This window comes from Bombina bombina, chromosome 2, assembly GCF_027579735.1.
Source record: "Bombina bombina isolate aBomBom1 chromosome 2, aBomBom1.pri, whole genome shotgun sequence".
Taxonomy (NCBI): domain Eukaryota; kingdom Metazoa; phylum Chordata; class Amphibia; order Anura; family Bombinatoridae; genus Bombina; species Bombina bombina.
The window spans coordinates 424875506-424899613 of record NC_069500.1 but is presented as its reverse complement, the minus strand read 5'-3'; the positions used below and the strand labels follow the sequence as shown (position 1 = coordinate 424899613).

The following is a 24108-nucleotide window of genomic DNA, read 5'->3' as shown; positions in this document are numbered from 1 at the left end:
AGTTATGAAAGTTCATCAGCCTAAAAACAAATCTAAGGGCTGCATATCTGGAAACAGAGTTTCTACAGTTCTAGGTAAACCAGATTTTTTTAATGTAAACGGGCGAATTGTGGCCTTTGTGTTTTCACAAATCCAAATAGAACTGAATTTATTTCATTTGCCACCAAAGAAAAATTTAATATAAAACATAATTTATGTAAGAACTTACCTGATAAATTAATTTCTTTCATATTAGCAAGAGTCCATGAGCTAGTGACGTATGGGATATACATTCCTACCAGGAGGGGCAAAGTTTCCCAAACCTCAAAATGCCTATAAATACACCCCTCACCACACCCACAAATCAGTTTAACGAATAGCCAAGAAGTGGGGTGATAAGAAAAAAGTGCGAAAGCATAAAAAACAAGGAATTGGAATAATTTGTGCTTTATACAAAAAAATCATAACCACCACAAAAAAGGGTGGGCCTCATGGACTCTTGCTAATATGAAAGAAATGCATTTATCAGGTAAGTTCTTACATAAATTATGTTTTCTTTCATGTAATTAGCAAGAGTCCATGAGCTAGTGACGTATGGGATAATGACTACCCAAGATGTGGATCTTCCACGCAAGAGTCACTAGAGAGGGAGGGATAAAATAAAGACAGCCAATTCCGCTGAAAGATAATCCACACCCAAAATAAAGTTTAAATCTTATAATGAAGAAAACTGAAATTATAAGCAGAAGAATCAAACTGAAAACAGCTGCCTGAAGTATTTTTCTACCAAAAACTGCTTCAGAAGAAGAATACACATCAAAATGGTAGAATTTAGTAAAAGTATGCAAAGAAGACCAAGTTGCTGCTTTGCAAATCTGATCAATCGAAGCTTCATTCCTAAGCGCCCAGGAAGTAGAAACTGACCTAGTAGAATGAGCTGTAATCCTTTGAGGCGGAGATTTACCCGACTCGACATAAGTCTTTCGGAAATTCTTAGTAGCTTCAACATAATATTTCAAAGCTCTAACTACATCCAAAGAATGCAATGCTCTTTCCTTAGAATTCTTAGGATTAGGACATAATGAAGGAACCACAATTTCTCTACTAATGTTGTTAGAATTCACAACCTTAGGTAAAAATTTAAAAGAAGTTCGCAACACCGCCTTATCCTGATGGAAAATCAGAAAAGGAGATTCACAAGAAAGAGCAGATAATTCAGAAACTCTTCTAGCAGAAGAGATGGCCAAAAGAAAACAAAACTTTCCAAGAAAGTAATTTAATGTCCAGTGAATGCATAGGTTAAAACGGAAGAGCTTGAAGAGCCCCCAGAACCAAATTCAAACTCCAAGGAGGAGAAATTGACTTAATAACAGGTTTTATACGAACCAAACCTTGTACAAAACAATGAATATCAGGAAGAATAGCAATCCTTCTGTGAAAAAGAACAGAAAGAGCAGAGATTTGTCCTTTCAAGGAACTTGCAGACAAACCTTTATCCAAACCATCCTGAAGAAACTGAAAAATTCTCGGAATTCTAAAAGAATGCCAGGAAAAATGATGAGAAAGACACCAAGAAATGTAAGTCTTCCAGACTCGATAATATATCTTCCTAGATACAGATCTACGAGCCTGTAACATAGTATTAATCACAGAGTCAGAGAAACCTCTTTGACTAAGAATCAAGCGTTCAATCTCCATACCTTTAAATTTAAGGATTTGAGATCCTGATGGTAAAAAAGGACCTTGTGACAGAAGGTCTGGTCTTAACGGAAGAATCCACGGTTGGCAAGAAGCCATGCGGACAAGATCCGTATACCAAAACCTGTGAGACCATGCTGGAGCCACCAGCAGAAAAAACGAGCATTCCTTCAGAATCTTGGAGATTACTCTTGGAAGAAGAACTAGAGGCGGAAAGATATAGGCAGGATGATACTTCCAAGGAAGTGACAATGCATCCACTGCTTCCGCCTGAGGATCCCTGGATCTGGACAGATACCTGGGAAGTTTCGTGTTTAGATGAGAAGCCATCAGATCTATTTCTGGAAGTCCCCACATTTGAACAATCTGAAGAAACACCTCTGGGTGAAGAGACCACTCACCCGGATGTAACGTTTGGCGACTGAGATAATCCGCTTTCCAATTGTCAATACCTGGGATATGAACCGCAGAGATTAGACAGGAGCTGGATTCCGCCCATACCAGTATTCGAGATACTTCTTTCATATCCAGAGGACTGTGAGTCCCTCCTTGATGATCGATATATGCCACAGTTGTGACATTGTCTGTCTGAAAACAAATGAACGATTCTCTCTTTAGAAGAGGCCATGACTGAAGAGCTTCTGAAAATTGCACGGAGTTCCAAAATATTGATTGGTAATCTCACCTCCTGAGATTTCCCAAACCCCTTGTGCTGTCAGAAACCCCCATACAGCTCCCCAACCTGTCAGACTTGCATCTGTTGAGATCACAGTCCAGGTTGGAAGAGAAAAAGAAGCCCCCTGAACTAAACGATGGTGGTCTGTACCACGTCAGAGGGTGTCGAACAATCAGTTTTAAAGATATTAAATGAGATATCTTTGTATAATCCCAGCACCACTGGTTCAGCATACAGAGCTGAAGAGGTTGCATGTGAAAATGAGCAAAGGGGAACACGTCCAATGCAGCAGTCATAAGAACCTAGAATTTCCATGCATAAGACTACCGAAGGGAATGATTGAGACTGAAGGTTTCGATAAGCTGAAACCAATTTCAGACGTCTCCTGTCCAACAGAGACAGAGTCATGGACACTGAATCTATCCGGAGTTCTAAAAAAGGTTACTCTTGTCTGAGGAATCAACAAACTTTTTGGTTAATTGATCCTCCAACCATGTTCTTGAAGAAACAACACTCATAAAAAGCTGGAAAGGATCTTTCCATTGAAAATGAGCAAAGGGAATTGAATCCAATGCTGTTAAAACTTCTATGCATATATAGCAACTGAAGGAAATAATAGAGACTAAAGGTACCGACAGACGGAACCCAATACAAATTGTCCCTTGTCTGATAGAGACAAAGATAGTGACATAAACCACCTGGAAACCTAAAAAAAGGTGACCCTTGCGTGAGGAATCAAGAGCTTTTGAAAAAAGATCTTCTATGTCCTGAAGAGCAAGTGAATCATATGAGAATCCGCATCCTCAGGAAATAATCTGAATGAAAACAGAAAAATGAAGAATATGCATTTATTGTATCTAAAGAAAACAAATAATGCTATCAATGACCACATAAAGGCAGAATAGTTTGAATAAAACTCCAAAACCCAGTTCCTAGAAAAGGAACTGGAATAAAAACTCCAGAAGATTCCAGGTCTGAGCAGCGCTTGAACCCCATGGGTACCCAGCCATGCTTCAACAGTATCCAAAATATATAGGACAGAAACACACTGAAAGAAAGTGTTAGCCTTACTGGAATAAAATCAAAGAAATTTGGACAAAATAGAACCAAATAAATTTCAAAGAAGTCTTAACCTGCCCCTTACCAGCCAAGCTGGAATACGGCACGTGCATCGCAACATTAGGGAGCTAATTTCGAACCCCAATTAAAAACATGTTACTTGGGAAAGAACTCAGGATTCGTTCCTTAATAAGAACAACCAAACTAGTATAAGCTTAAAGTTTTAGTCTTAGAACTCAATCTTGAAGCCCATAGTAACAGTTAAGAATTGAATCCAATTATAATTGATTATCTTAGAACAAAAGAAATATGGAATTTCTTTTTTTTTTTTTAAAAATCACAGAATTCTTCTAGCTAAAATAGCTAAAGACATAGATTAACCCTCATTTGCGAATATATTCAATAAAATGAAGACACAAATGAAATCATTAGCATGATAGTCCAGTTTAAAGGACCAGTCAAAACAGGGGACTTGCAAAATGCAAAACAACAAGACAAATGCAACGGCACCTAGTCTAGTAAGTGTTGTCCCTTAACAATGCTAAAATAAATCATGATCTGATACTTGATCTTAAAGTAAACAGAAAAAATGAAGCAATTGCAATATCACAGGACCAAGAAAAGTACCTGAAACTAAATAATTTTCCAAAAATAAGATACAACTATATAAAGGAAAATAAATACTATTTTGCTATAAAAAACAATAGCATAATTAGTAGGAGTAGAGATAGCTCCAATAAATTGGAGAACCCTCCAAATTGAATTTAACTGCTGACAAAGAATATAGTTAAAAAATAAAAGCAAATTCTCAGCCTATTCCATTCCCTAGTATGGGGAATTGGAAAGAAAACCTCTGAAATCACAGAAGAATAAAAAGGCAGAAATAGTGTCAGCTAGTCTTAAAGAACTAGTTACCTTAATATCCAAAATAATCAACACCTCTTCAACAAAGAACAAATGTACTTTAATAATAAAAAAATTATATAAAAAAGTAGATTTGTTAGTGTCAATATCTGATGAAGAGAATTTCTGAAAGAGAAAAAAAAAACATCATCAGAGAAGGATAAATCAGTATGTTGTTGGTCATTTGAAACTTCAATAATTAAAAAAGAAGTGAAAAAGACCTAAAAATCGTATTAGAAGGCACGAAGTCAGACATAGCCTTAATCAGAAAAACTATTTCTTATAAATCTTCTAAACATTTCTTGCACTTAAGAATGGAAATGTATAAAGCATAAATACTAATGGAATCTGCATGTAAAAGTATATCATAATAACTCATTACAAACCATAACTAAAGATAAACATTTATAACATTTAAAATAAATGAACTTAGCTTTGGTAGAACTGAAACTCAGTTAAGCATTTTTCCAGAAGTGGCTTCTGACCCAGGGACAAACGGAGACATCTTCCAATATGTAATAGAAAAAACAACATATAAAACAAAATTGATCAAATTCCTTAAATGACAGTTTCAGGAATGGGAAAAATTGCCAGTGAACAAGCTTCTAGCAACCAGAAGCAATAAATAATGAGACTTAAATAATGTGGAGACAAAAGTGACGCCCATATTTTTTAGCGCCAAAAAAGACACCCACATTATTTGGCGCCTAAATGCTTTTGGCGCCAAAAAACAGAATTTATGTTTACCTGATAAATTACTTTCTCCAACGGTGTGTCCGGTCCACGGCGTCATCCTTACTTGTGGGATATTCTCTTCCCCAACAGGAAATGGCAAAGAGCCCAGCAAAGCTGGTCACATGATCCCTCCTAGGCTCCGCCTACCCCAGTCATTCGACCGACGTTAAGGAGGAATATTTGCATAGGAGAAACCATATGGTACCGTGGTGACTGTAGTTAAAGAAAATAAATTATCAGACCTGATTAAAAAAACCAGGGCGGGCCGTGGACCGGACACACCGTTGGAGAAAGTAATTTATCAGGTAAACATAAATTCTGTTTTCTCCAACATAGGTGTGTCCGGTCCACGGCGTCATCCTTACTTGTGGGAACCAATACCAAAGCTTTAGGACACGGATGAAGGGAGGGAGCAAATCAGGTCACCTAAATGGAAGGCACCACGATTTGCAAAACCTTTCTCCCAAAAATAGCCTCAGAAGAAGCAAAAGTATCAAACTTGTAAAATTTGGTAAAAGTGTGCAGTGAAGACCAAGTCGCTGCCCTACATATCTGATCAACAGAAGCCTCGTTCTTGAAGGCCCATGTGGAAGCCACAGCCCTAGTGGAATGAGCTGTGATTCTTTCGGGAGGCTGCCGTCCGGCAGTCTCGTAAGCCAATCTGATGATGCTTTTAATCCAAAAAGAGAGAGAGGTAGAAGTTGCTTTTTGACCTCTCCTTTTACCGGAATAAACAACAAACAAGGAAGATGTTTGTCTAAAATCCTTTGTAGCTTCTAAATAGAATTTTAGAGCGCGAACAACATCCAAATTGTGCAACAAACGTTCCTTCTTTGAAACTGGTTTCGGACACAGAGAAGGTACGATAATCTCCTGGTTAATGTTTTTGTTAGAAACAACTTTTGGAAGAAAACCAGGTTTAGTACGTAAAACCACCTTATCTGCATGGAACACCAGATAAGGAGGAGAACACTGCAGAGCAGATAATTCTGAAACTCTTCTAGCAGAAGAAATTGCAACTAAAAACAAAACTTTCCAAGATAATAACTTAATATCAACGGAATGTAAGGGTTCAAACGGAACCCCCTGAAGAACTGAAAGAACTAAATTGAGACTCCAAGGAGGAGTCAAAGGTTTGTAAACAGGCTTAATTCTAACCAGAGCCTGAACAAAGGCTTGAACATCTGGCACAGCTGCCAGCTTTTTGTGAAGTAACACAGACAAGGCAGAAATCTGTCCCTTCAGGGAACTTGCAGATAATCCTTTTTCCAATCCTTCTTGAAGGAAGGATAGAATCTTAGGAATCTTAACCTTGTCCCAAGGGAATCCTTTAGATTCACACCAACAGATATATTTTTTCCAAATTTTGTGGTAAATCTTTCTAGTTACAGGCTTTCTGGCCTGAACAAGAGTATCGATAACAGAATCTGAGAACCCTCGCTTCGATAAGATCAAGCGTTCAATCTCCAAGCAGTCAGCTGGAGTGAAACCAGGTTCGGATGTTCGAACGGACCCTGAACAAGAAGGTCTCGTCTCAAAGGTAGCTTCCAAGGTGGAGCCGATGACATATTCACCAGATCTGCATACCAAGTCCTGCGTGGCCACGCAGGAGCTATCAAGATCACCGACGCCCTCTCCTGATTGATCCTGGCTACCAGCCTGGGGATGAGAGGAAACGGCGGGAACACATAAGCTAGTTTGAAGGTCCAAGGTGCTACTAGTGCATCCACTAGAGCCGCCTTGGGATCCCTGGATCTGGACCCGTAGCAAGGAACTTTGAAGTTCTGACGAGAGGCCATCAGATCCATGTCTGGAATGCCCCACAGCTGAGTGACTTGGGCAAAGATTTCCGGATGGAGTTCCCACTCCCCCGGATGCAATGTCTGACGACTCAGAAAATCCGCTTCCCAATTTTCCACTCCTGGGATGTGGATAGCGGACAGGTGGCAGGAGTGAGACTCCGCCCATAGAATGATTTTGGTCACTTCTTCCATCGCTAGGGAACTCCTTGTTCCCCCCTGATGGTTGATGTACGCAACAGTTGTCATGTTGTCTGATTGAAACCGTATGAACTTGGCCCTCGCTAGCTGAGGCCAAGCCTTGAGAGCATTGAATATCGCTCTCAGTTCCAGAATATTTATCGGTAGAAGAGATTCTTCCCGAGACCAAAGACCCTGAGCTTTCAGGGATCCCCAGACCGCGCCCCAGCCCATCAGACTGGCGTCGGTCGTGACAATGACCCACTCTGGTCTGCGGAATGTCATCCCTTGTGACAGGTTGTCCAGGGACAGCCACCAACGGAGTGAGTCTCTGGTCCTCTGATTTACTTGTATCTCGGAGACAAGTCTGTATAATCCCCATTCCACTGACTGAGCATGCACAGTTGTAATGGTCTTAGATGAATGCGCGCAAAAGGAACTATGTCCATTGCCGCTACCATCAACCCGATCACTTCCATGCACTGAGCTATGGAAGGAAGAGGAACGGAATGAAGTATCCGACAAGAGTCTAGAAGCTTTGTTTTTCTGGCCTCTGTCAGAAATATCCTCATTTCTAAGGAGTCTATTATTGTTCCCAAGAAGGGAACCCTTGTTGACGGAGATAGAGAACTCTTTTCCACGTTCACTTTCCATCCGTGAGATCTGAGAAAGGCCAGGACTATGTCCGTGTGAGCCTTTGCTTGAGGAAGGGACGACGCTTGAATCAGAATGTCGTCCAAATAAGGTACTACAGCAATGCCCCTTGGCTTAGCACAGCTAGAAGGGACCCTAGTACCTTTGTGAAAATCCTTGGAGCAGTGGCTAATCCGAAAGGAAGCGCCACGAACTGGTAATGCTTGTCCAGGAATGCGAACCTTAGGAACCGATGATGTTCCTTGTGGATAGGAATATGTAGATACGCATCCTTTAAATCCACCGTGGTCATGAATTGACCTTCCTGGATGGAAGGAAGAATAGTTCGAATGGTTTCCATCTTGAACGATGGAACCTTGAGAAACTTGTTTAAGATCTTGAGATCTAAGATTGGTCTGAACGTTCCCTCTTTTTTGGGAACTATGAACAGATTGGAGTAGAACCCCATCCCTTGTTCTCTTAATGGAACAGGATGAATCACTCCCATTTTTAACAGGTCTTCTACACAATGTAAGAATGCCTGTCTTCTTATGTGGTCTGAAGACAACTGAGACCTGTGGAACCTCCCCCTTGGGGGAAGCCCCTTGAATTCCAGAAGATAACCTTGGGAGACTATTTCTAGCGCCCAAGGATCCAGAACATCTCTTGCCCAAGCCTGAGCGAAGAGAGAGAGTCTGCCCCCCACCAGATCCGGTCCCGGATCGGGGGCCAACATTTCATGCTGTCTTGGTAGCAGTGGCAGGTTTCTTGGCCTGCTTTCCCTTGTTCCAGCCTTGCATTGGTCTCCAAGCTGGCTTGGCTTGAGAAGTATTACCCTCTTGCTTAGAGGACGTAGCACTTTGGGCTGGTCCGTTTCTACGAAAGGGACGAAAATTAGGTTTATTTTTTGCCTTGAAAGGCCGATCCTGAGGAAGGGCGTGGCCTTTACCCCCAGTGATATCAGAGATAATCTCTTTCAAGTCAGGGCCAAACAGCGTTTTCCCCTTGAAAGGAATGTTAAGTAGCTTGTTCTTGGAAGACGCATCAGCCGACCAAGATTTCAACCAAAGCGCTCTGCGCGCCACAATAGCAAACCCAGAATTCTTAGCCGCTAACCTAGCCAATTGCAAAGTGGCGTCTAGGGTAAAAGAATTAGCCAATTTGAGAGCATTGATTCTGTCCATAATCTCCTCATAAGGAGGAGAATCACTATCGACCGCCTTTATCAGCTCATCGAACCAGAAACATGCGGCTGTAGCGACAGGGACAACGCATGAAATTGGTTGTAGAAGGTAACCCTGCTGAACAAACATCTTTTTAAGCAAACCTTCTAATTTTTTATCCATAGGATCTTTGAAAGCACAACTATCCTCTATGGGTATAGTGGTGCGTTTGTTTAAAGTGGAAACCGCTCCCTCGACCTTGGGGACTGTCTGCCATAAGTCCTTTCTGGGGTCGACCATAGGAAACAATTTTTTAAATATGGGGGGAGGGACAAAAGGAATACCGGGCCTTTCCCATTCTTTATTAACAATGTCCGCCACCCGCTTGGGTATAGGAAAAGCTTCTGGGAGCCCCGGCACCTCTAGGAACTTGTCCATTTTACATAGTTTCTCTGGGATGACCAACTTGTCACAATCATCCAGAGTGGATAATACCTCCTTAAGCAGAATGCGGAGATGTTCCAACTTAAATTTAAATGTAATCACATCAGGTTCAGCATGTTGAGAAATGTTCCCTGAATCAGTAATTTCTCCCTCAGACAAAACCTCCCTGGCCCCATCAGACTGGGTTAGGGGCCCTTCAGAAACATTATTATCAGCGTCGTCATGCTCTTCAGTATCTAAAACAGAGCAGTCGCGCTTACGCTGATAAGTGTTCATTTTGGCTAAAATGTTTTTGACAGAATTATCCATTACAGCCGTTAATTGTTGCATAGTAAGGAGTATTGGCGCGCTAGATGTACTAGGGGCCTCCTGAGTGGGCAAGACTCGTGTAGACGAAGGAGGGAATGATGCAGTACCATGCTTACTCCCCTCACTTGAGGAATCATCTTGGGCATCATTGTCATTGTCACATAAATCACATTTATTTAAATGAATAGGAATTCTGGCTTCCCCACATTCAGAACACAGTCTATCTGGTAGTTCAGACATGTTAAACAGGCATAAACTTGATAACAAAGTACAAAAAACGTTTTAAAATAAAACCGTTACTGTCACTTTAAATTTTAAACTGAACACACTTTATTACTGCAATTGCGAAAAAACATGAAGGAATTGTTCAAAATTCACCAAATTTTCACCACAGTGTCTTAAAGCCTTAAAAGTATTGCACACCAAATTTGGAAGCTTTAACCCTTAAAATAACGGAACCGGAGCCGTTTTGAACTTTAACCCCTTTACAGTCCCTGGTATCTGCTTTGCTGAGACCCAACCAAGCCCAAAGGGGAATACGATACCAAATGACGCCTTCAGAAAGTCTTTTCTAAGTATCAGAGCTCCTCTCACATGCGACTGCATGCCATGCCTCTCAAAAACAAGTGCGCAACACCGGCGCGAAAATGAGGCTCTGCCTATGCTTTGGGAAAGCCCCTAAAGAATAAGGTGTCTAAAACAGTGCCTGCCGATATTATTATATCAAAATACCCAAATAAAATGATTCCTCAAGGCTAAATATGTGTTAATAATGAATCGATTTAGCCCAGAAAAAGTCTACAGTCTTAATAAGCCCTTGTGAAGCCCTTATTTACGATCGTAATAAACATGGCTTACCGGATCCCATAGGGAAAATGACAGCTTCCAGCATTACATCGTCTTGTTAGAATGTGTCATACCTCAAGCAGCAAGAGACTGCTCACTGTTCCCCCAACTGAAGTTAATTGCTCTCAACAGTCCTGTGTGGAACAGCCATGGATTTTAGTGACGGTTGCTAAAATCATTTTCCTCATACAAACAGAAATCTTCATCTCTTTTCTGTTTCTGAGTAAATAGTACATACCAGCACTATTTCAAAATAACAAACTCTTGATTGAATAATAAAAACTACAGTTAAACACTAAAAAACTCTAAGCCATCTCCGTGGAGATGTTGCCTGTACAACGGCAAAGAGAATGACTGGGGTAGGCGGAGCCTAGGAGGGATCATGTGACCAGCTTTGCTGGGCTCTTTGCCATTTCCTGTTGGGGAAGAGAATATCCCACAAGTAAGGATGACGCCGTGGACCGGACACACCTATGTTGGAGAAATGATGCCACATCCGGAACGCCGACACTTTTGGCGCAAAAAAACGTCAAAAAAATTACACAACTTCCGGTGACACGTATGACGCCGGAAACAGAAAAAAAAATTTGCGCCAAAAAAGTCCGTGCCAAGAATGACGCAATAAAATGAAGCATTTTCAGCCCCCGCGAGCCTAATAGCCCACAGGGAAAAAGTAAAATTTTAAGGTAAGAAAAAAATTGATTAATTCCTATGCATTATCCCAAATATGAAACTGACTGTCTGAAATAAGGAATGTTGAACATCCTGAGTCAAGGCAAATAAATGTTTGAACACATATATTTAGAACTTTATATAAAAGTGCCCAACCATAGCTTAGAGTGTCACAGTAAATAAGACTTACTTACCCCAGGACACTCATCTACAAGTAGTAGAAAGCCAAACCAGTACTGAAAAGAGAATCAGTAGAGGTAATGGTATATATAAGAGTATATCGTCGATCTGAAAAGGGAGGTAAGAGATGAATCTACGAAAGATAACAGAGAACCTATGAAATAGACCCCGTAGAAGGAGATCATTGAATTCAAATAGGCAATACTCTCCTCACATCCCTCTGACATTCACTGCACGCTGAGAGGAAAACCGGGCTCCAACCTGCTGCAGAGCACATATCAACGTAGAATCTAGCACAAACTTACTTCACCACCTCCATAGGAGGCAAAGTTTGTAAAACTGATTTGTGGGTGTGGTGAGGGGTGTATTTATAGGCATTTTGAGGTTTGGGAAACTTTGCCCCTCCTGGTAGGAATGTATAACCCATAAGTCACTAGCTCATGGACTCTTGCTAATTACATGAAAGAAATTCACATTTTACGTGTGATTCCTCCTTTGTTATCTATCTGTTGGAGTGTGTCTGTGGGGTCCAGTATGTGGGGAGGACCTCCAGGCCCCTCAAGAAGAGGTGGGGGGGAACATGTATAGGGTTAAAGTGGAGGTGTGGGTGTTACCACTAAGAGTGACCAATTGGCAAATCATTAAAGTTCACCACTGATGTATGCACATATATACACTTTTATTCTGTTGGTTTATCTCCAATATAACCCCCGATGCTTCCTATTTAGTGCCTAAGACGCATATGTTTTAAATATGCTCACATGATCGAGCATTTTGTTTTCGCTGGTGGTTACTCACCAATAACATATCTATTCGGCTAGCGCTAATGATTTGTCTACACACAGAGGCTTGAGCATTTTTGCTCTTTTCATTGGATATCCAGCCACCAATGGAAGCTCTACCAGTGGTCACACCTTCACGCATGCGCTGTTCTTTTTAGGAGACGCCGAGAATGTGGCAATAAAAGTTTGTGTTTTAAATCATTATGTATATTGCACCTGAGGAAACGGTCAGGAGAGACTGAGAAACGTTGTGCTTTTGTACTGAAAATAAAGTCTGTTTGCTTTTACAAGACTTTTGCCACAAACTATTTCTTATCCACTTTTCTACCTGATACATTGTATCTATAGCATTATTGGCTATTACAGGACGAGCCGGCTCTGTGAAACGGTTGCTGGATACAGGTTTCCTTTGTCATCGCCGCTCTCACGTTCAAAAGGATTTCAGAGACAAACCAGGGGGAGTTAGCTGGACGACTCTATAACAGTCCAGAAGGCGGTTGTGACACTTCTCAAGTGTCATACATCTTGTAAGTACGGTCTTACTTGTTTTATTGGCGTGTTCTATACATCTGATTGTGCACTATGGTGGCGCCTTCTTTTTTTATTATTCACATCCATCTGACATTCACTGTACTCTGAGAGGAATCGGGCTTCAAAATGCTGAGAAGCGCATATCACAGAAGAAAATCAAGCACAAACTTACTTCACCACCTCTATAGGAGTAAAGTTTCTAAAACACTGAATTGTGGGTGTGGTAAGGGGTGTATTTATAGGCATTTTGAGGTTTTGGAAACTTTGCCCCTCCTGGTAGGATTATATATCCCATATGTCACTAGCTCATGTACTCTTGCCAATTACATGAAAGAAATATATATAGCCACCAATCAGCAGCAAGAACCTAGGTTATTTGCTGCTCCCGAGCTTACCTAGGTATAACTTTCAGCAAAGCATAACAAAAGAAAGAAGCAAATTAAATTAGAAAGTTGTTTAAAATTGTATGCTCTAAATCATGAATGTCTAATTATGACTTTACTGTCCCTTTAACTAGAGACCTTGTACTCCCACAATATACGGTTAGAGATCATGTTCCTTAGAGATTTTGACAGTTACAAAACTTTCTACAGAAACTCCACAAGCTAACTACATCATAGCTGTTAGTGGTCCATGTATTATATAGAGACTTACCTTTAACCAAAAGACCTTTGACCCATGGGGACGTGTGTTAGTGTGCTGCCAGGCAAGGTATTCATCGACAAGAGCGCGCTTCTGTAAGTCTGACGGGTACCAGTGATCGGGGGTATTAAATTTACGAGCCAGGTACAGAAGGATTGCAGTACTAGAAGACAAGCAAAAAACAATTTATGTAAGAACTTGCCTGATAAATGTATTTATTTCATAGTGGCAAGAGTCCATGACCTAGTGACATATGGGATATACATTCCTACCAGAAGGGGGCAAAGTTTCCAAACCTCAAATGCCTATAAATACACCTCCCACCTCACTCACACCTCAGTTATATGTATAGCCAAGTTAGTGAGGTGTATAAGGAGTAAAAGCATAAAAAAAACAGGATAAATAATGTGTTTTATACAAAGATCATAACCCCCAAAAAATGGGGTGGGTCTCAGGGACTCTTGCCACTATGAAACAAATTAATTTATCAGGTAAGTTCTTACATAAATTATGTTTGCTTTCATGTAAGTGGAAAGAGTCCATGAGTTAGTGACGTATGGGATATAATACCCAAGATGTGGAAGTCCACGAGTCACTAGAGAGGGAGGGATAAAATAAAAACAGGTATTTTCGATGAGAAATTAAATCCAAAAAATAATTAAGTTTTCTTTAAAGTTTAAAAACCCCCTCAAATCACAGGCACTAGAATCAAACTGAGACAGCTACCTGAAGAACCTTTCTACCAAAGGCTACTACCGAAAAAGCAAACACATCAAAATGGTAAAATTTAGTAAATGTATGCAAAAAAGATCAAGTTGCTACTTTGCAAATTGGATCAACTGAAGCTTCATTCTTGAAAAGCCCATGATGTGGTGACTGATCTAGTAGAATGAGCTGTAATATGCTGATGCGGAGACTGACCCGCCTCCAAATAAGCTTTGTGAATCAAAAGCTTCAACCAAGATGCCAAGGAAATGGCAGATGCTTTCTGACCTTTTCTGGAACCAGAAAAAAAATTAACAAATAGACTAAAAGTCCTTCTGAAATCTTTAGTAGCCTCAACATAATATTTCAAAGCTCTTACCACAGCCAAAGAATGCAAAAACCTTTTAAGAGAAGTCTTAGGAATAGGACATAGATGGAACAATAAATTCCCTATTGAAATTGATAAAATTCACAACCTTAGGCAAAATTTTAACAAAGTCTGCAAAACAGCTTTATCTTGATGGAAAATCAGATAAGGAGACTCACAAGGGAGAGCAGACAATTCAGAAACTCCTCTAGCAGAAGAGATAGCCAAAAGGAACAACACTTTCCAAGAAAGTAGTTTAATATCCAAAGAATGCATAGGCTCAAAAGGAGGAGCCTGCAAAATCTTTAAAACCAAATTGAGACTCCAAGGAGGAGAAATTTATTTAATAACAGGTTTGATACGAATCAAAGCCTGAACAAAAACAGTGAATATCAGGAAACTTAGCAGTCTTTCTAAAAAATAAGACAGAAAGAGCAGAGATTTGTCCTTTCAAAGTATTTGCAGACAAACCTTTATCCAAACCATCCTGAAGAAACTGTCGAATCTGAGTAATTCTAAAAGAATGCCAAGAATAATCATGAGTGGAACACCATGAAATATAGGTTTTTGAAACCCTATGATAAATCTTCCTTGAAACAGACTTACAAGCCTGTATCATAGTGTTAATTACCGAGTCAGAGAAACCTCTATGACTAAGAACTAAATGTTCAATTTCCATGCTTTCAAATTTAGAGATCCTGATGAAAAACTGGGCCTTGAGACAGAAGGTCTGGTCTTATAAGAAGTGACCAAGGCTGGCAACTGGATATTCGGACAAGGTTAGCATACCAAAACCTGTGAGGCCATGCTGGTGCTATCAGAAAGACATAACAAAACAAGGGAACTGCTAGAGCATCAATCATTTCCGCCTTTGAATCCCTGGACCATCAGATCTATTTCTGGAAGACCCCACATCTGTATAAGTTGAGAAAACACATCTGGATGGAGAGACCACTCCCCCGAATGTAATGAATGACGGCTGAGATAAACCGCTTCCCAATTGTCTACACCTGGGATTTGAATTGCAGAGATCTGACAAGAATTGGATTCCGCCCAAGAAAGTATCAGAGATACCTCTTTCATTGCTAAAGGACTGCGAGTCCTCCCTTGATTGACATATACCCCTGTTGTGATATTGTCTGTTTGAATATGAATTTAAAGTTCTCTCTTCAATAAAGGCCAAGCCTGAAGAGCTCTGAAAATAGAGTTCTAAAATATTCATTGGTAACCTCGCCTCTTGTGTTGTCAGAGACCCCCAGACAGCTCCCCAACCTGTAAGGCTTGCATCTGTCATGATCACAGTCCAGGAAGGATGAACAAAGGAGGCCCCTTGAACAATAAGATGATGGTTTAACCACCAGGTTAGAGAGAGTTGAGGGATTTAAGTATATCAACTGTGATATTAGAGTATAATCCCTGCACCACTGGTGCAACATGCAAAGCTGTAGAGGTCTCATATGAAAACGAGCAAAGGGGATTGCATCCGATGCTGCAATCATGAGACCTAAAACTTCCATGCACATAGCCACTGAAGGGAATGATAGTAACTGGAGGTTTAGACAAGCTAAGACCAATTTAATTTGTCTCTTGTCTGTTAGAGAAATGGTCATGGATACTGAATCTACCTGGAAACCTAAAAAAAAAAAGTGACCTTTGTCTGAGGAGTCAAGAAACTTGTTGGTAAATTGATCTTCCAACCATGTCTTTGAAGAAACAACATTAGTTGTTTTGTGTGAGATTCTGCTAAATGAAAATATTTAGCTAGTACCAAGATAGCGTCCACATAAGGAAAAACCGCAATACCCTGCTCTCGGATTACAGATAGAAGGGCACAGAGAACCTTTGAGAAAATTCTTGGTGCTGTTAGGCCAAATGGAAGAGCGACAAATTGGTAATGCTTGTCTAGAAAAGAGAATCTCAGAAAACTATAGTGGTCTGAATGTGAAGATAAGTGTCCTGTAAGTCTATTGTGGACATGAAATGACCTTGCTGAACAAAAGTCACAATCTTAAAAGTTGGGACTCTTACAAAACGATTTAAAGTTTTCAGATCCAGGATTGGTCTGAAATATAATCTTCTTTCTTTGGGACAATGAATAGATTTGAATAGAAACCCTGTTCCTGCTGAGGAACTGGTACAATCGCCCCTGAAAGCTCTAGGTCTGAAACACACTTCAAACAAACCCTTGAAGGCTCAGGTTTTTCTGAACATGAGTAAGAAAGAATCTTCCCATGGGAGCTGTTATTCTGAAACCTATTCAATAACCTTAAAGGGACACTGAACCCAATTTTTTTCTTTCATGATTCAGATAGAGCATGCAATTTTAAGCAACTTTCTAATTTATTCCTATTATCAAATTGTCTTCATTCTCTTGGTATCTTTATTTGAAAAGCAAGAATATCAGTTTAGATGCCGGACCATTTTTGGTGAACAACCTGGGTTGTCCTTGCTGATTGGACAGCACCAATAAACAAGTGCTGTCCAGTGTTCTAAACCAACAATTGGCTGGCTCCTTAGCTTAGATGCCTTCTTTTTCAAATAAAGATAGCAAGAGAATAAATAAAGATAGCAAGAGAATGAGTAAAAATTGATAATAGGAGTAAATTAGAAAGTTGCTTAAAATTGCATGCTCTATATGAATCACGAAAGAAAAAATTTGGGTTCAGTGTCCCTTTAAGAAACAATATTCTGAATCCAATGATTTTGGACAGAATCTGTCCAAAAATCTTGAAATAACCTAGTCTGCCCCCCACCAGTAGAACTGGTTTGAGGGCCGCACCTTCATGCAGTCTTAGGGGCTGGATTTGTTTGTTTTTTTATAAGGCTTGGATTTACTCCAATTCGGAGATGGTCTCCAATTAGAGCCAGAGGCCATATGGGAAGGAGAGGTTTTCTATTCTCTATTCTGACGAAAGGAACGAAAACAATTTGTAACTTTAAATTTACCCTTAGATTTCTTGTCTTGGGGTAGAAAAAACTCCCCTACCCCAAGTGATAGTGGAGATAATAGAATCAAATTGTGAACCAAACAAATTATTACCCTGAAAAGATAGAGATAATAATCTAGATTTAGACGCCATGTCAGCATTCCACGATTTAAGCCATAAAGCTCTTCTAGTTAAAACAGCTAAAGACATAGATTTGACATTAATCTTAATGACATCAAAAATAGCATCATAAATTAAATGATTTGCATGTTGAAGTAAAAGAACAATGCTAGATGGCTCAGGATCTGATAACTGCTGTGCTAAACTGTCCAACAAGCAGCAGCAACATCAGCCATAGAAATAGCTGGTCTAAGAATATAGCCAGTATGTAAATATGCTCTTCTAAGGTACGATTCAAGCTTCCTTTCTATTATTATTATTATAATACTTTATTTATTAAGCGCCAACATATTCCGCAGCGCTGTCCATGGATACAATTCATTTAAATAAAACAATACAAGACTTGTTAGATACAGGACAAAATTTACAAACACATACAGGAGGGATTGAGGGCCCTATTCCCGTGGGAACTTACAGAAGTACTATCTTCCATAGGAATAGTAGTACTTTTGGCAAGAGTGGAAATAGCCCCATCAACCTTAGGGACCTTTTCCCAAAACTCTAGACTAGCCACAGGTAAAGGATATAGCTTCTTAGACCTAGAAGAAGGATTATAAGAGGTTTAGACCATTCTTTAGTAATCATATTGGAGATAGCATCTGGAATAGGAAAAACTTCAGGAGTAACCTCAGAAGTCTTAAATACAGAATTTAAACGGTTATTAGCTTTGCTATCAGGAGGACTAGACTCCTCAATACCCAAAGTTAACAATACTTCATTAATAGAGAATGAATATGTTCAATTTTAAATAAAAAAAGGATTTGACAATTTCTGTCTCTGATGCAGGATCCCCTGAGTCAGAGGAACCCCCATCAGAAGAGGAATTTTGTACTGACCAACAGCATACTGAAATATCATTAGATCCATGACAAGTTTGAAAAGACCTTTTCAAACTTATAGCCTTTTCATAGCCTTTTCTATGGCTGCAACAATTTAATTTTTAATATCTGCAGGAATAGACTGAAGGAATAACAGTAGATGTATTTGTACTTATAGAAACATTTATCAGCATGCAATAATTTGTCATAACAAATGCCACATAATTGATCTGAAGAAATAAGATCAACTTGTTTACAATAAACACAATTAGCTTTGGTAGAATTGTGTTCAGGCAGCTTAGTTCCCAAAGTAACAGAGGCAGGATCAGTTTGAGACATCTTGCAAAATGTAATAAAAAGAAAAAATAAGGTTTAAACGAAATATCCAATTTCCTCAATATAGCAGTTTCAGGAATGGGAAAAAATGCTTATGATGAAATTCTTAAAAACAAAAAATAAAAATAAAAGAAAGCATCATAGCTCTCTATAAGATAATGAGAACGGCAAGCATCAGAGGGAGAGGCTTAAAGGGACACTCAATCAAAATTAAACTTTCATGATTCAGATAGGGCATGCCATTTTAAACAACTTTCCAATTTACTGTCATTATCTAAATGTGCACAGTCTTTTTATATTTAAACTTTTTGAGTCACCAGCTCCTGCTGAGCATGTGCAAGAATAAGCTTGTATGCATTTGTGAATGGCTGATGGCTGTCCCATGGTACGGGGGAGTGGAAAAAGACATAACTTAAAATTGTCAGAAAAAACAATCTACTACTCATTTGAAGTTCAGACTATGTGCTATTGCATTGTCTTGTTATCTTGCATTTGTTGATTATGCAAATCTACTGTGTTGACTTGTCCTTTAATATAACAAATTTTAACGGCAAGAACAATGCACTGAAGAAAAGCAAATTGGCGTCACAGCAGGCGCAATTTCGCGTCAAAAATATTTGCGCCACAAAATACGAAAAAATGTATAAAAAACTCCAAAAAATCCAATATTGTTAGTGAGCTAAAAAATTCTTGTGTTCTCAAAAAACTTAAAAATATCAAAAAAAATCATAAATAGAAAAAATATGAAAAAATATAGGAAAATAAGAAAATATAAAAAACTAAAAAGTGAGTTTGAAAAATGTAAAAGAAAAAATCGAAAATATACTGTATGGTGCTCCTTAGTTCTAATAGAAAAAGTGATCCTACAGAAGGTAGCAATACTCCAAAGTTTCTAGTAAATCGAAGATAGACAAAATATTCCCACTGTAGACCTGTGGAATAAAAAACACAAAATAGTGCAAAATTGCTTCTAATAACACAAATATGAATGAAATGAGGCTTACCATAAATAGCCAACGCTTTTCGGCCCTTCCTTAGGCTTTTTTCAAGACTGTACTTACAGGGCCGAAACGCGTTTGCTATTTATGGTAAGCCTCATTTCATTCATATTTGTGTTATTATAAGCAATTTTGCACTATTTTGTATTTTTTATTCCACAGGTCCACACTGGGAATATTTTGTCTATCTTCGATTTACTAGAAACTTTGGAGTATTGCTACCTTCTGTAGGATCACTTATTCTATTAGAACTAAGGAGCACCATACAGTATATTTTCTCACACTTTTTTGTTTTTTTATATTTTCTTATTTTCCTATATTTTTTCATATTTTTTCTATTTATGATTTTCTGATATTTTTAAGTTTTTTGAGAACACAAGAATTTTTTAACTCACTAACAATATTGGATTTTTTTGAGTTTTTTTTATACATTTTATTTTTTTTATATTTGGATTTGGTCACTTCACAGGGATTTGGATTACTACCTTCGACACACTATTGCACTATTAAGCAGAACTTCTACCTTATTTGTGAGGACTCACACACTAAATTCTACAAACATTTTGGACTAAGACTTATTGGTTTGAGAGATAACATAATGGACATTGTTTGCATAAGATAGGATAAGCTGTATTTAGTCAAAACCTTTATATGTGTTTTTTACATCTGTTTTTTAACTTTGTATTTTTAATGTATTTCTAATATATCAGATGGATCCATGAATGATTATATGAATAGTGACTAATAGTACTTAGCACTGAAACTGGTCAATTGTTATTGTTTTAATTGTATTGTATAATAAAAGTTTTAATATACTCATAAATCATAGTTTCAATATACTCATATTTAATACCTATAATTGAACCCTCATGGCTAATATATGCAATATACATTAAGAACTTTATAATATAAAGTGCCTTCCATAGCTGAGAATGTCTTATATAATAAAAGTATATACCTACCGTGTAAGACACCCATCCACAAATAGTAGACAGCCAAACCAGTACTGAAACATATCAGCAGAGGTAATGGTAGAGGAGTATAATGTTGATCTGCAAAGGGAGGCAGCAGATGAATCCCCGCAACCGAATTTACATAGAGCCCTAGAAAAGATTTCCCATAGGCGAAAACCTGGTATCATCAGGCAATACTCAATTCACATCCCTCAGACAAACACTGTACTTAGAGAGGGACTGGGCTTCAATATGCTTAGAAGCGCCTTTCACAGAAGAAAATCAAGCACAACTTGCTTCACCACCTCCTAAGGAGGCAAAGTTTGTAAAACTGAGGTATGAGTGAGGTGGGAGGTGTATTTATAGGCATTTGAGGTTTGGGAAACTTTGTCCCCTCCTGGTAGGAATGTATATCCCATACGTCACTAGCTCATGGACTCTTGCCACTTACATGAAAGAAATTTAGCAGAAATCTCACAGCATCAATACAGAGAAAACAAACAATGCTTTACCACAAGGCCTGATAGACCTTGGAGCCAGGGTGCCAAGTGAACTAGTCTTGGCATCACCCCTTAGAATACGAGAGAGGATTGAAACTTGCATGTCTGTCCTTAATGGTATGCACCACTGGCACAGCTATACTTCACTTACTGACAGCTGAAGCATGGAGCAGCAGCCTCATTTAAAGGGACAGTCTACACCAGAATTTTTATTGTTTTAAAAGATAGATAAGGAAATTTGCAGGCTTAGATACAAGATAACCAGAGAGGTAAAAAGTATATAAATATAACTGTGTTGGTTATGCAAAACTGGGGAATGGGTACTAAAGGGATTTTCTTTTACAAGATACGATGAGTCCACGGATTTCATCCTTACTTGTGGAATATCGCGTCCTGGTCAGCAGGAGGAGGCAAAGAGCACCACAGCAGAGCTGTATATATAGCTCCTCCCTTCCCTCCCACTCCAGTCATTCGACCGAAGTTAGGAAGAGAAAGGAAAAGCCAAGGTGCAGAGGTGACTTGTCATATAAAAACAGGGTGGGCCGTGGACTCATCGTATCGTAAAAGAAACAAATTTATCAGGTAAGAATAAATTTCTTTTTACAAGATACGATGAGTCCACGGATTTCATCCTTACTAGTGGGATATAATACCAAAGCTATAGTACACGGATGAAAAGGGAGGGACAAGACAGGGAACTTAAACGGAAGGCACCACTGCTTGAAGAACTTTCCTCCCCAAAACCGCCTCAGACGAGGCAAAAGTATCAAATTTGTAAAATTTGTAAAAAGTGTGAAGAGAAGACCAAGTTGCAGCTTTGCAAATCTGTTCAACAGAAGCATCATTTTTGAATGCCCATGAGGAAGCCACAGCCCTAGTGGAATGAGCCGTAATTCGATCAGGAGGCTGCTGTCCAGCAGTCTCATATGCAAAATGGATGATTCTCTTCAGCCAAAATGAGAGAGGTAGCCGTAGCTTTCTGACCCCTACGCTTCCCAGAAAACACAACAAACAGGGAAGACGATTGACGAAAAGTTGCCTGTAAGTAAAACTTCAAAGCACGGACCACATCCAAATTATGTAACAGCCGCCCCTTCTTAGAAGGATTAGGACACAAGGAGGAACAACAATTTCCTGGATTAATATTAATTTTTATTTGAAACAACCTTAGGAAAAAAAAAAAAATCAGGTTTGGTACGTAACACCACCTTATCCGAACGAAACATAAGATAAGGAGAATCACATTGTAATGCCGAAAGCTCAGATATTCTGCGAGCAGAAGAAATAGCAACAAAATAAAACTTTCTAAGATAGTAAATGAATATCTATGGAATGCATAGGTTCACACAGAACCCCTTGAAAAACTGTAAGAACTAAATTCAAACTCCAAGGAGGAGCAATTGGTCTAAACACAGGCCTGATTCTAGTCAGAGCCTGACCAAAAGATTGAACATCTGGAACATCTGCCAGACGCTTGTGTAACAAAATAGATAAAGCAGAAATCTGTCCCTTTAAGGAACTTGCTGACAACCCTTTCTCCAATCCGTCTTGGAGAAAAGACAAAATCCTGGGAATCCTAACCCTACTCCATGAGTAGCCCTTGGATTCGCACCAATAAAGATATTTACGCCATATCTTATGGTAAATTTTCCTAGTAACAGGCTTACGTGCCTGAATCAAGGTATCTATGACCGAATCAGAAAACCCTCGCTTAGATAAAATAAAGCGTTCAATCTCCAAGCAGTTAGCTGCAGAGAAACTAGATTCGGATGATGGAAGGGTCCCTGAATGAGAAGGTCTTTCCTCAATGGAAGCTTCCACGGTGGCTGAGATGACATGTCCACCAGATCGGCATACCAACTCCTGCGAGGCCACGCAGGAGCAATGAGGATCACCGAAGCCCTCTCCTGTTTGACTCAAGCAATCACCCGGGGAAGGAGAGCAAATGGAGGGAACACATAAGCTAGGCTGAAAGACCAAGGTACTGCCAAGGCATCTATCAGCTCGGCCTGGGGATCCCTGAACCCGTATCTCGGAAGCTTGGCATTCTGATGAGACGCCATAAGATCCAACTCCGGCCTGCCCCATCTGAGAATCAGGTTGGCAAAAACCTCAGGATGAAGTTCCCATTCTCCCGGATGAAATGACTGTCTGCTCAGAAAATCCGCTTCCCAGTTTTCCACACCTGGGATGTGGATCGCAGACAGATAACAAGAGTGAGCCTCCGCCCACCGAATTATCTTGGCTACTTCTGTCATTGCTAAGGAACACCTTGTTCCTCCCTGATGATTGATGTAAGCTACAGTCGTAATGTTGTCCGACTGGAATCTAATGAACTTGGCCAAAGCCAACTGAGGCCAAGCTTGAAGCACATTGAATATTGCTCTCAACTCTAGGATATTGATGGGAAGTAGAGACTCCGTTCGAGTCCATACACCCTGGGCCCTCAGGGAGTTCTAGACTGCTCCCCATGCTATCAGGCTGGCATCCGTTGTCACTATCACCCATGAGGGTCTGCGGAAGCATGTCCCCTGGGATAGATGATCCAGCGACAACCACCATAGAAGAGAGTCCCTTGTCTCCTGATCTAGATGTATTTGAGGAGATACATTTCTCCATTCCACTGACTGAGCATGCTCAGTTGCAGAGGTCTGAGATGAAAACGAGCAAACAGAATGATGTCCATCGCCGCTACTTTCAATCCAATTACCTCCATGCACTGAGCCACTGACGGCCGAGGATTGGTCTGAAGGGCTCGGCATGTATGCAGAATCTTTAACTTTCTGACCTCCGTCAAAAAGATCTTCATGGATAGAGAGTCGATTAGAGTTCCCAGGAAAGGAACCCTTGTCTGAGGAACTAGTGAACTCATTTCCAGATTCACCTTCCATACGTGAGTCCTCAGGAAGGATAGAACAATGTCGGTATGAGACTTTGCTAGCTGATAACACGACGCCTGGATCAGAATATCGTCCAGATAAGGCGCCACTGCAATGCCCCATGGTCTTAGAATCGCCAGCAGAGACCCCAGAACCTTTGTGAAAATTCTGGGTGCCGTGGCCAGACGGAAAGGAAGAGCCACGAACTGAAAAG

The 24108-nt window shown here is 39.7% G+C and overlaps 1 protein-coding gene across 1 annotated transcript in view; it reads right to left on the bottom strand.

The window, feature by feature from the left end:
* Positions 1-24108, bottom strand: part of LOC128648974 (glutathione S-transferase theta-1) — a 108246-nt gene that overhangs the window by 21132 nt on the left and 63006 nt on the right. Inside the window, exon 3 of the mRNA XM_053701972.1 lies at positions 13244-13394. Within this exon, the coding sequence (XP_053557947.1) occupies positions 13244-13394 (151 nt within the window). The remainder of the gene's footprint in view (positions 1-13243; positions 13395-24108) is intronic.